A 13263-nucleotide genomic window follows, 5' to 3' on the forward strand; every position below is an offset into this window, starting at 1 on the left:
TTAAAGTATTCCAGTACTGTTCTTTCTATTGCACTGAAATATGAAAATGCCATTAGTAGTCTTTTGCTCCTTGACTTGAATGCTTTGACATGATGAGCCATCCAATCCTCCTCTATAGAATGCATTATTATGCATTATTATTACCCTTGGTGACCATAATTCTTATTTTCATCAGTCTTTACTTAGGGAGTACCTCAAGGCTCAAATGGTTTGTATTTGTTAAAAATATTTTATTGATAGTCAATTTTGTTCTGTGCATACAGAATTATAGTGAACAAAATACATTTTATTTAGAGGCACACAGAGACAAACAAACAAATTACAGTACTTTTCATTTCTGTTAAACATACTTTCCAAATACTGTTTAATACGTAAAAATACAGTGGAATAATCATACAATTTAGTGTAATTATATTATACAGTATCTGGGTTTCATTTTTAATAAAAATCATACAGTCTTGTGGAATGAGCATACATACAAAAAAAGAATAATGCACCAAAATGAGTTCTGTCTGTGAATGTAATGGTGATATACATATGTAAGTGTATGTATAGTAAAGTAAGTGAAAGGATCAATTTAACAAGTGGAAAACTGTGGAAAAAGTGGAAAAGACTGTTGCGCTGTGAAAATAATAGAAATATATTTCTACATTGAAGAGCCTGTATTTTGAATTTATATACCAGAATGCCTGATTTATATTAACTAAACAATACATAGTACTAATTATGCACTCTCTTTATTACATATAATTGAAATGTGGAATTAATGATAGCTCGGTTAGCTTGATGGCTAATAAAATGTTCAAAGGGAAATAGCTTAGATGACATTTTAGTAGAAAAAACATTCATTTTAATCATCTCTGATTGGTTTAGACCACAATATGGGCCTAATCTGTTTCTGTTGTTGAATCACAGGAAAACTTTCAAAATCAAACAACTCAGATTTTTTTATAGTACCATTGAGGAATTGTTCGCACTCTAGTTGGTGAACAAGTTGGCTGGCTGGTCGACAGCCTAGGTGAAAGGCAATTCATCCAAACGACCATCCTGCTTCTCCCTTTTTATTGGACAGTTAGAGAAGCACTTTTACACCCTCTTGTGGCAATATCAGTGTCTAATCAAACCTTACCTAAATCATGTACTGTACATAACAGTCACATAACTACTGAGTTTTGCAACAAACTTCGTATTGTATTTTTTGTCAATGAGTGTATTTAATTAATTGCAGGCACATACTTCACAGCAGACATGCTGTTAGCAGTGCTGGTCCTAGTGATCAACACTGCAGAAGGTACAGGTTCTGTGGGGAACTGTCAGGGGTTGTAGATATGCAGAACCTGGATTGGGCACCCCTGATTTTGAAATTATATCTCAATTGCCTTGAAGGTTTTAAGTGGCTGAATTGTTCCGATCCAGGAAGTGAAAGTTGACTCGTCTGTCTGGTGCAAGCAGAGTGCGGTTGATTGCTTTGACCTCTCCTACTGTGGGGTCAGGCTTCACTTCAAACAGCTTGATTAGCTAGGTGGAAATAAAGCATGAACTTAATATTTATATCTTACAAGTGTCTCTGAAAAAAATATATATTGTGGTGATATTGTAATGAAATTACATACATTTTTTCATGCAGAATACAATATTTAATAAGAATAAACACAATGATAAAAACAAAACATTTTTCAACAAAACAACTTTCTGACAAACAGAGGACTTTACCTTTCAGCTCTCTCTTTTTTTTGTTCAGTTTCTTTTTAATGTAGGAACTATGAACCATGACATATGTGCATAGTCTCCAGTTCCTTACAAGGTGCAATGTTTTTTTTTTAAGATATCATCTACACTATATTGCACTTACAAGTATTCGCTCACCCATCCAAATAACTGAACTCAAGTGGTTCCAATCACTTGTAATGCTTTCCTGCAGCTGACCAAGTCAGATTCAAAACATGCTGTCCTACACAGCCAAAGCTTATCTTTAAACTGCATAAATTTAAGTACATAAAATTTCTTCTTGAATTTATTTTGATCAGGATTATTTATTATTTACGTAATCATACTTGTGTGTGTCTTTGTTCCAATTTTCAAATAAATTAGATTAATGAGTTGCATAACAAAGAGAAAACTTTTTTCTTCAACAAATCATTTAACATTTTTTTTTAAATACTGTTCATTCAATTTCAATGAGTTATATACGTGGTTATTGCTTATATTACATGAAAGCGCAAAAACTTTTTTTTGAAATAACATCTCTGTGTGTGAGATATTTACCCTTGCCAGAGAGAGGTGCATCTCCAGTTCAGCGATACGTCGGCCAACACACCCTCTCACTCCAAACCCGAATGGAATGGATCCAAATGGGTGGGGTCTCACCCTTCCATCCCGTAACCAGCGTTCAGGCTTGAAGGCCTGTGGTTCGGGGAAGACCGTCTCATCTTGACTGATCGCGTAGTGATAGAGCACAAATATTGTCTGTTCACAAATGATATTGATTAGTTGAATGATTAATTAAAAAGTTAGGTAAGTAATGTAATGTGCTGAAAACAAAACACACGTTTTTAGGGAAGAAGTATCCTCCGATTATTGCATCACTGCTGGTTAGAAGACGTCCATTTACGGGGACAACGGGATACATCCTATACATGATCAATAAATAAGATCAATAGAGGGATAAAACTAAGTAAATTACATTTGCATACATTTGTAATTATAACAGAATACTTAAAACATGCTTTGTGTACATTCTCTCCATCTGTGGTAAAATATGATGGCATTAACTAAGTGTGTATATGTAAAAAAATGAACTGTATGACAATGTTTTAACATAATTTTAATATGCATAAGGGAAATGTTTAGTACCTAAAATCTAATTGACCTCAAATGTAGTTGATCACACAGCATTGACAAAGGTATTAGGACACTTGCTCAATCACTGTTTCCTCTGAAATCAGGTGTATTAAAATTTGTTCATTTTGCTTTTATTAAAGTAACTGTCTGTACTGTACCAGGAAAGCCGTCTACCAAATTTTGAAACATTGCTGTGAGGATCTCATTGCATTCTGCAACAAGAGCAGTCAGTGTTAGTAAGGTCATGATGTTTAATGATCTCCACCCCACCTCATCCCCACTCCCAAACTCATCCTAAAAGTACTGGGAGAGAACATAGTTCCACTGCTCCACAGCTCAATATGTTTGCTAACAGGTTGTCAGAGCTCCAGTTTAAAACACAGAGCCCCAAACATGCCTTTGCTGATCAACTACATTTGGAGTTTGAAAAACCTTTATTTATATTTCAGTTCTTCACAACATTCACCTGAGAGTCTCTTTGATGACAGCCTTAAGGTAAGGCATATTGTTTATGTCCTGGGCTGTTGGAATTCTGTCCCCTTTGACTGTGCTGGCCACTTCCTGATACAACATGTCCTGAGCTTTTGGATCGTGTGACAGTTTATTCAAGGCCCACATTACGGTGTTGGAAGTCTTAATCAACAAATAATGAAAAAAGAAGAAAAAAAAATTAAACGTGATTATCTCTATATTAGACAATGAAAATCAGTATCAGTACCACCACTAGCCAAAGCTGCATAGTGTAATACTGGACTTAACTGTATCCACTCCTGCCAATAACAGCTCAGCAACACTCCCGTACACGTCCTTCTTACTCATGTTGTTGTTTGAGAGCAGGTATGTGAGATACTCTCCTTCAACTTCTTGGTTTGCGTCCAAACGCCTCTGAATGTCCTCTATCTTATTGTCAATAAGTTTGCAGGCTGTACAACAAAAAACATAAAGGTATTTCTCTCAATTTAAACTAACAAATAATAATATCATGAGGTATCTTGTGCATGCTTATAGGTAATTCATGCACTAGTGAGCTCAACAGACCACAAAGTCATGGTTTCCTCTCTATCCTTTTGCATGTGCATGATGCTATGAATAAAACCTAATGGCCTAAATGTAGCTTTCTAATGTGTGAAAAGTTGAAGAATAAGACATAAGTAATTACCTGCTCATCACTTTGCCATCAGGACGTAAAGATTACTTTAAGAAACATATATATAAAAAAAGGGTTTTTTTTTACATAAATTATCTGCTATAGCTTAAACATCCTATGAATTTTAGTGAAATTGTATCATAAAATTTCAATTTTAGTAAAATTTTGGTTTGTGAATGTGGACTGACATTATAGAAACAGTCATTAATATTAATGGTATGTGATTATTTATTTCCATGATGAGTCTTTATGGTACCGCAACATCTTCGTTAACTCACCAAATTTGAAAATGCCATCCCAGCCATCTATGTAGCGCCCCCACAATGGCAAGAAATTGCGTGTCCACTTGGGAAGAACGCCCGCGAATGAACCATAAGTTAACATCTTGGAAATGGAGTTAATGAATTCCTGAGTTTCAGGTGGGATCTTATTCTCCAGACAGCCAATGCGGGTCTCAAACAGTATTCGAGAAATCCCTGAACAAAAAGAAAATAGACAACAAAAGGCAAGCTACTCAGATCAGACAATAAACTGTTCATTAGATTTTGAAAATAAATGGGGTAGATACAATCGGTATACATAACCGATGTCTAGACATACCTTCTAGAGCAAAACGGTACAATTCATTGGATATGTCGGGCACCAGGTCTCCAGTGGTGCTCATCTTGCGCAGATAGTTTATCCTTTCGACAAAATCAGTGACCACACCATTAACTACATCCTCATACTTCGCTGCATCTTTGGGATGTAACATGCGTTTATTTAGCACAGCTCTGAGTTTGTACCACTTCTCTCCTTCCCTGGTAAAAAAAAAGAGAAATATTGTAAACTTGAAATGTAGACTCAGACAGTGTGTTATTATTCAGTTATTAGAAATTTAACATATATATATATATATATATATATATATATATATATATATATATATATATATATATATTTTTTTTTTTTTTTTTTTTGGTTTTGTGAAACTGGTCTCTGCGACAGATTGGCGGCCTGTCCAGGGTGTATACTGCCTTCCGCCCGATGTTGGCTGGGATAGGCTCTAGTTTTAGAATTTCAGTGAAATTTTTGTTTGTACTTTAAAGCCATGTTGAGAATTGTCTGGATTGCGTAAAAATGCTTGGCTGCCAATGACACTGAATATTTGGCAGTTTGTTTGAACAGTTATATAATGATAAGGTTTATACCTTTAAATTGTATCAGTCCAATGTGGAACAGTGTTTACAGCTGTGATATAAAAAAAGGCTGATTTAAAAGCTGGACTTTGCTTACTCAGTGAAAGGCCCATAGCCTAAGCCTCTCATATCTCTGTATTCAGTCCATCCAGCCATGTCTCCTCTGCATGGGAACTTCTCTTCTTTCCTTAACAGCTCCTCCACCAGTTCCACACTGTTTAGAGCAATGGGGTGGTTCTTCCCAATGGCCACTCTAAACATGCGTCCATAACGCTTCTTTTCATACAGCTGGGAAAGTCACAAAGACAAAAACAATCCGGTAATTATTACAATGATTTAATTACCTATGGGTGTGGATAACCCACCCATTGTGGATGACTCACAATAGATAAGTAAGGGATGTAAAGGTCCTTTTCCAGATCCAGAAAAAAACTCAGCAACAATCCAATTATTTAGCCTTGTTCAATGTTTAATCTGTGTCTAAAATACTAGATACATAGGCTTAATTCGGTGCTTAGTACAGTCAAGTGAGACCCACAAACATAAAGCAATATGTCCTTATTAGGGGTTATTTATAACTGCATGACCTCATTTGCACTGGCTTCCACTGGTTTCCTAGAAAGCAGACATCCCTGAAATCAGCAGGTCTGTGTTGTAGATATTCAACATTTAGAATCTCTTTTTAGTGAATCTTATTTAATAACTGCTCTTAAGCAAGTTCACAAGTGTAAAAAACAGCACGCGTCTGTTTAGATGTTTAATACAAAATTTAGTACATCAGGTGTCAGTATGTCAGTGTCAGTTTGACTCCAAAACATAACCTAGCTAGCTACTGTACCTGCAGCTCATGCATACGGTTGTAATACCGTTTGAATATGAGCCTGTAGAGCATAGTGTACAGAGGGATCGCAGGAAGGTCAGCCTGGGTCTTGATGTCTCCAGTACTGCCCTGTAGTGGGGCAGAAGCAGCAGGATGGTCTCCTGCTCCCCTCCTGAGGTCCAGACTGGCCGCGGTGGACCTCAGGAACAGCCGTCCGGCCGCAGACCTGGCCGAGCGCAGAGCCACACAGCCTGACATCGAAAATATCAAATTTATCGATACCGAAGCTGCGGTTCCTATTGTATCAATACTAATATGAGGAGATCGATATTTAGTTCCAGTTCCCGCGCGTTCAGCAGCTACGTTAGTCCAGTTTAATCAAAAAGTGAGCCCGTGTCCGAGTACACACCGCGCCTCCACACACACTGCACGCACACAGGGCGGCGCTGCTCCTCCACTGTTTTGATGTGGTGGGGTCACGTGACTCGCTGAGGCCAGACACTTGTAGCACGTTATTAAAGTCAAACATCAAACATACCAACTGTTATTATAAAACACGTTATATTATTAATTTTCCATATTATACTTGCCAAACACATTTTCACAATATATATTTTTTTATTTCTAATGCTAAACTAACCCTTTTACTATAACAACACATGTAATAACCCCCTTGAATATATAATTATTTTTTCATGTTATACCTGCGAAACACTATTTTGTCACAAAAATATTTTTTTCTAATGCTAATCTTATTCTTTATATATGTATATATATAAAAAACACATCTTATTTGGTTAACTTTTTTTTTTTTTTACACAGCCAATTACCCAACCCACTCATTAGGACTCCTAGTACCATAAGGAGTATCATAAGGTATCATAAGGAGTCATAGGAGTCCTAATGAGTGGGTTGGGTAATTGGCTGTGTAAAAAAAAAGTTAACCAAATAGGATGTGTTTTATATATAAAAAAGAGTTAGATTAGTAGAAAAAATATATATTTGTGAAAAAATAGTCCTAGTTATTACTAGTTATGCCCCAACACCAGGAGGGTAAAGGCTAGCACATGCCTTCTCAGACACATGTGAAGTCAGCCACCTCTTTTTAAACTGCTGCTGATGCCAAGTTGATGCCAACTGCTGCAGCATTGCCAAGTAGCATCAAAGCGCACTCGGAGGAAAGCACAGCAACTCGGTTCTAACATCAGCTCACAGACGCACTGTGCTGCAGAGCAGACATCACCCTTAAAATGATGTGGGAAAAGAGCGCCATCTACCCACAAAGACCAAGACCAAGATTGTTCATTTTTCACAATACTGTTCATTTTACAAAAAAATATATTTTTGATGCTAATCTAAACCTGTTGTTAAAAGACACATCTTATATTGTATTTTTTTAATATTATACTTGTCTAACACGTTATTCACAAAAATATTTTCCTTATGATGCTAAACTAATCCTGTTATTATAACAACACATGAAATAAACTATATTGTTGACTATATTGTTAATTTTTCTATTATACTTGCCAAACACTTTATTCACAAAAACATATTTTTCTGATGCTAAACTAACCGTCCCTTTCTTTTTGATTAAATCACTTAAAATTCTTCAGATAGATAAATTATACAAATATAGACACTATGTTTGGTAGACACCAAACACTGCATACACCTGTAAAGCATAGTGCCAGTACCATTTTAATCTTTATGGTATTTATATGTGTCTTGGTAGCCTCCTTCAGTATGATTACTATACTGTATATATTTTATAATAAGCACTTTACTGTAATATTCTCATTTTTCTCTTATTGCTCCGTTTTAATTATTTCATTACTCCAATCACACTGTGAACAATATAGAACAAATCTTTTTCAGGAACCCCATTTTGTACCGCAATGTTAATTTGAATGCAAATCAAACTTATCAGAAAAATTAAACAAGAATATTGAGCAGCAACTGATGTTAGTTTAGGTCAAAAGGAGATATTAATAATGATGTTATCTGCATTTGTTTGTGTATTACTGTGTAAACACTAACAGGAAAAGAAAAAAGACTTAAAATTCTATTGTAGATTTTATTTATCAAAAATTGTCTAGAAATATCCACCATTGTCCCTTTATGACTGATTCTTGTTCACAGTCTCTATTCCCACTTCCTCCACCTGTTCCTCAAACTTTCATTTTTTCTACGTTGTCAATAGAGCCAACAGGGTCCATTTTATAAAGCATGAAGTGACCCTGTACTTGAGCCGCACTGAGCTCTGAGTGGGCTGTTAGGGCACACTTTGCAAATCTTTCCCCCTCGGACGTTGGCTCCAGTGGGTAGAATCTCCGGAACATCTGAGTTAGCTGGTCGTGCGTGCAGTGGCCAACATACTGCTTCAGGTCCACACGTCCAGGTCTTATCAAAGCTGGGTCAAGTCTGTAGCACATAAATTAAATTAAGATTTACAAACAGAATTAATGTCAGGTTGTATGGCACTGTGCAATTTAAATTGTAGCATACATACAACAGAAGCATAACAAAAGACATAACAAATTCTCATAAAACAACTGCTGAATTAAAAAGTATGAAAACAAAGGTTTAGACATTAACTGATGGTATTTCCATACCTAAAAAACCTCTTTAGTCTTTTTTTTTAATCTTTAGCTAGTAAAACTACAAGAGCAAATCATGATTGACAATAGATCAATGTATATTAATGGTAAAACATTAACTTTCCTGGATCAAACCCAACACAACAAAATGTCTACAGGTTTCTCCTATTGAATCTATAACAATCATGGAAAATAAAGACACTTGTAGAACAATACATAACTACAGCAACTACAAATGCAATACGTATTTCAAAGTATTTATTTTACATTTATATTACCAATGTAACAACGTAATTGTACTTGCAATATTTCCAACAAATTCATTATTATTAATTATTTAAGGCAGCAACCATTAGGGACAACCATTCAGGGTGACACATACTAAATGCAGTCATATGCAAATACATTTTCCCAAAACTAAAAAAAAAAGTAATATACACTTATTTCAATATAAACTTATCCACACCTCTCAATGAAATTAGTAGTCATAAAGACAATTCTGGCCTCAGAAGAAGCAACTCCATCCAAAGCATTGAGGAGTCCACTGAAGGTGAGCCGTCCCATGCCCTGATAAGCCAAAGGGTCTGGAATAAAGAGAATAAAAACAGAAAGTCTCGTCTGAAACATGATAATGATAATGGTGATCAAAAACAAAACTTTATAGGACAGACTCTGACATTAAATAAGCCATTTAGTGTTTTTTAAATAGATAAATACTTTATTGATCCCCAAGGGGAAATTCTAGACATCCAGCAGCAGGTATGTATAGTACACAAATTTACATTATATTTTATCTTTTTGTAACTTTGTGTACTATACATACCTGCTGCTGGATGTCTAGAATTTCCCCTCAGGGATCAATAAAGTATCTATCTATCTAAATAGGAGATTGTGTAATCAGTAATAAAAGTTACTGAGGTCATACTCTCAGTGGGCCGCAGCTCCCGACTGACAAAAGCAGCATCTACATCCTCCAGAAGAATGATACTCTGTTGTGGAGCCACACTCAGCAGGTGGTTCAATCGGTCATCTGACAGACTGCGATCACTAAGACTCATCAAACAGATGCTGTAGCCCAGTTCCCCAGCCAGTGCTGTTCTGCACACAAGCATACACAATACTTCTATAAACACAAATACTTGTAATCCAAGTTAAAGTTCATTTTTATTAAAACAATTGCATCATTTTTAACCACTTCTTCTTATTTTATACTGCACATTATTTTGCCTCTTTATTATGTATTATTACATGCTGACATTATACAGTACATGTTCTGTATACAGTAATGTTCTGCAGTAATTGTAGAAAAATGAATAATTTATACTAAGATAAAAACATTTTTACTGGTCTTACATGAAGCTGCTTTTTCCACATCCTGGAGGTCCGTACAATAGATACCCCCTTCTGTATGGAATTCCTAAAACAAAAGACAAACAAACAAAAATGAAAACTGAAACAAGAAATATTTTTTAAAACTTTAAGAATCATATCTCACAGATTGTTAAACTGTACCTCTGTCAGTATACCACTTTGGATTACTGATGAATTCCTTTACATCATCCACAAGCCTCTCGGCCACCCCAGCCTCCAGGACAACAGAGGATAATGGTCGGCGGCGGCGGGGGAAGCCAAACGGCCTCCATTCTGCTCCCATAGCAGTATACATCACTGTCCGACCCTCCTCCTGCTTTAGAGCCAGCTCTCGAGCTACACAAGCAAGCAAGAAACAAATCCATAAACTTTCTCATTTTTCTTAAAATTATTCAACAATAGACAACTTTTATGAATTAGAATCCTAATGTATGATTTTCTAAAACTTGATGCAGCTAAGGTACATGTTGTGACTGCTGATCAACCTACCTTCTTGCAGTATATTAAAAAATATCTGCCTGTTTCGGCCAAGGGCAGTAAACGTGACAGATTCCCAAGGTACTCCTGTGTTCAGATTCACCATCTGTTTCTCCCTGGTCCTCTCCACCCTTATCCACTTACGCCCATACCTGCAGTAAAGTGATTGCACATATTTAATTATTTTTTTGTCCAAACAATGAACACATAAAAACACAGGGTCACTGATTGAAAGAGTCACATTATTTTCACTGTTGCCACTAGACTGGTTCAGTAATTAGGCTTAATAAAATGACTAATTGGGAGGTTTAATGTTGACTTGTTTGTGGTTGGTATGGCGCAGTGAATAACAACCCCACCTCCTGCCAATGAGCTACCACAACATGTGGGAGATTGGGGTTCAATTCCCACTCTGGGTGACTGAATGCTGCGCTACACCAATAAGAGTCAGTGCAGGATCACTGCCTCACTGAGGCAGACTCCTAACACTACATTGACCCACCTCTGTAAGAGGAATAACCATGAAAGTCACTCTGGATAAGAGTGTCATCTAAAATGGCATATTTGATGCTTTATTCAATTGTCTAAATAAATACAACTTTAAAAAAAGTCTATGATTTGTTTATTGTTTTGTATATTTATATAGTCATGACTTCCCAAGTCTCCCTGAAGTTGCGGGAGTCTACCGCATATTACGAATACGAACAGCTTCCTGAAGTCACATAAGATCTCCTGGAATCTAGAAAGAGTGGCCCAAGAGTGAGCACAAATGCACATGCAGGTGACATAGACTTTTTTCCAATGGCGCATGTGAAAAAAAAGGAGAGAAAGAGAAAAGTGTTCCCCTTGTGTGCACATTCACAAAGTGCATGCAAAACAGAGAGGGTTTTTAGTGTGGGCAGGCAATGTTTTTTTTCCCCCTCCTGGACGGGACGCGTTCAATGAGTAAGAGAAGGAGCATCATGGCTCCCATCCAAACTCATTTCTCCTCTGACTTATCTAAAAAATATTTTTTTCCATAAAAGTAAAAAAAAAAAAAAAAACAACTAAAGTCTTGCCCGCTGTACAGTTTGTAATAGTGAGTTTAGTATTGCCCAGGTCCGGGGGTACCTCCATGAAATTAATTTTTGCAACTGGGATGTCCCACAATTATGATAGTCTCAAAGCTGTGTCCAACAATTAACTCCTGTACAGTGTAATCTCCATTTCCATTTAAGAACTGTATAAGGTACGTTAATGTAGTGTCTCACCAAATGATGTGGTTTCCAGGACTTGGGTGGAAGTCAAAATGTGTGTGCACCCGTCCACTCTCATGCTGCATGTATGAAGTCTCCACACTCAGATGCTGTGTATGCTTGGCATGTTTGGTAATCCAGCTCAACAACCAGTGGTAACTCTTATCTTTGCTGGGAACCTCTAAAGTGATCATGTAATGCCTCCTGAAGAAGATCATGCCTATCTGTGCCCCCTTCCTGGCAACTGCAAGAGCTGTGCCCACACCAACCAACCCAAAGCCTGCCCCAAAGTAGGGGTTGTCCTTCAAAGCCCCAAGGAAATCGGAAAGGGTCATTTTCTGGATGCACTAGTTACTTAAGTGTGTCCTTAATCAAGCACCATCAGTCCAACTGTCCCTCCTTTAATGAAATCTGCAAAACAAGAGAGAGATCACACATATAGCTATTCATTTATCTCCAGAATTTATCTATCAGTCACAGAAATAGCTCTGAACATATCCAGATGATGATGATTAACCAGCTCTGGTTTACATAGCTAGCCTAGCTTACCAGTTATTCTCCTATCCTGTCATTGAATGGAGTCTAAAGGAGAACCCAAGCTGCATTACTTACCTAACTAACAGTATGGACACATAACTTGATCGTGTCCATCTCATGGTTTAGGTAATGTAGTACTTCCACATAAATCCATAACTGCTGCTAAATCAAGTGATTTCAGTGCTTTAGTGTCCCCATACAGGCACTGAGCAGACCATAGGGCCAGGACGGATCACCAGAGCTGGTATATGGAGAGCCTACCCACTGTTCAGTTCCCCCGTTAATCAGAAAATTAATACAAACCGCTAGAGGGAGCCCGCGAGTTAGTCTTTAATGAATGGTGATGAATGAATCTAAACGGCTTAAAACTCTAATAAAAATGAGTAACTAACAACTTTTCCAGGATATTCCTTTTAAGTTAGAAAGTGGAAGTAATTATTTCGATAACAAAGTAAAGAAAACTTACCTGCATACGTCCATTTTATACAGAAAACGATTTTTTGACAGCAGACCCGCTAGCATTACTGCTACTGTAAGCACTGAGAGTGGTTGGTAAGCTGATCCTCAAGAGTGGCGTTTAAATGGCTTATAACATGAGTTTACTAGAGTTTAAAAGCTTTAAGAAAAGTTTTGATTGCTTCAAGGTTAAGCAGTGTTAGAATTTCATTATAATTTTTTGCAAACTTTGAATTTCTGTCATTGTCCCTATTGGTATTTTATATAAACATAAAGTTTGTATGTGAATATTAACATTCGTGGCCAGCTGTATTTACAAGCAAAGGCCTATTAATGTTTTTTTTTTTGTATTCAGCAGTTTGTAACTGAACAATACAGTGTTCATGATGAATGTCAATCCTTCATCTAAAAACAAAGAAACAGATGTTCAGAACCCTCAGCCTTAAAAACAGAAAAATCTAAGTAAAAAACCCAAAGCTTCTGTTCTTATAAGGGAAACATATGTACACTCAGCGCAAGCTAAGCAAGCACTTCAGTTCTTTTTATTTATTTTGAGAGTACTGTAGTCTTCCATTAGATTTTGATTTGGTAAACAATCCTC

General features: G+C 36.6%; 2 protein-coding genes across 2 annotated transcripts; both read right to left on the minus strand.

Annotated features, from left to right (window-relative positions):
* Positions 1 to 206: 206 nt before the first annotated feature.
* On the minus strand, positions 207 to 6439 carry LOC103023980 (sterol 26-hydroxylase, mitochondrial). The gene is made up of 9 exons (XM_007259976.4): positions 6005 to 6439; positions 5264 to 5454; positions 4589 to 4788; positions 4267 to 4464; positions 3601 to 3764; positions 3308 to 3474; positions 2549 to 2630; positions 2266 to 2466; positions 207 to 1518 (listed from the first exon to the last, which is right to left on the minus strand). The coding sequence occupies exons 1-9, from the start codon at positions 6242 to 6244 to the stop codon at positions 1390 to 1392; spliced, it is 1572 nt and encodes a 523-aa protein (XP_007260038.3). The 5' UTR covers positions 6245 to 6439; the 3' UTR covers positions 207 to 1389.
* A 1610-nt stretch (positions 6440 to 8049) lies between these two features.
* LOC103024599 (mitochondrial chaperone BCS1) lies at positions 8050 to 12458 on the minus strand. The gene is made up of 8 exons (XM_007259978.4): positions 12282 to 12458; positions 11685 to 12080; positions 10447 to 10586; positions 10099 to 10293; positions 9940 to 10003; positions 9512 to 9684; positions 9053 to 9170; positions 8050 to 8410 (listed from the first exon to the last, which is right to left on the minus strand). Exons 2-8 carry the CDS (start codon positions 12002 to 12004, stop codon positions 8158 to 8160), a joined length of 1263 nt encoding a protein of 420 aa, XP_007260040.2. The 5' UTR covers positions 12005 to 12080; positions 12282 to 12458; the 3' UTR covers positions 8050 to 8157.
* Positions 12459 to 13263: the final 805 nt, after the last annotated feature.

Source organism: Astyanax mexicanus, chromosome 11, assembly GCF_023375975.1.
Source record: "Astyanax mexicanus isolate ESR-SI-001 chromosome 11, AstMex3_surface, whole genome shotgun sequence".
NCBI lineage: Eukaryota > Metazoa > Chordata > Actinopteri > Characiformes > Acestrorhamphidae > Astyanax > Astyanax mexicanus.

What these genes read in the sequence shown, in the direction of transcription:
- LOC103023980 (XM_007259976.4), bottom strand. Translation starts at nt 6,244, where the DNA reads ATGTCAGGCTGTGTGGCTCTGCGCTCGGCCAGGTCTGCGGCCGGACGG. An exon ending in GGATGGCATTTTCAAATTTG is followed by an intron (nt 3,765 to 4,266) that starts GTGAGTTAACGA and finishes TTTGTTGTACAG; the next exon opens with CCTGCAAACTTATTGACAAT. An exon ending in TATTGGCAGGAGTGGATACA is followed by an intron (nt 3,475 to 3,600) that starts GTTAAGTCCAGT and finishes TTGTTGATTAAG; the next exon opens with ACTTCCAACACCGTAATGTG.
- LOC103024599 (XM_007259978.4), bottom strand. Translation starts at nt 12,004, where the DNA reads ATGACCCTTTCCGATTTCCTTGGGGCTTTGAAGGACAACCCCTACTTT. An exon ending in GGAGCTGCGGCCCACTGAGA is followed by an intron (nt 9,171 to 9,511) that starts GTATGACCTCAG and finishes TCTTTATTCCAG; the next exon opens with ACCCTTTGGCTTATCAGGGC. An exon ending in ACTACTAATTTCATTGAGAG is followed by an intron (nt 8,411 to 9,052) that starts GTGTGGATAAGT and finishes TATGTGCTACAG; the next exon opens with ACTTGACCCAGCTTTGATAA.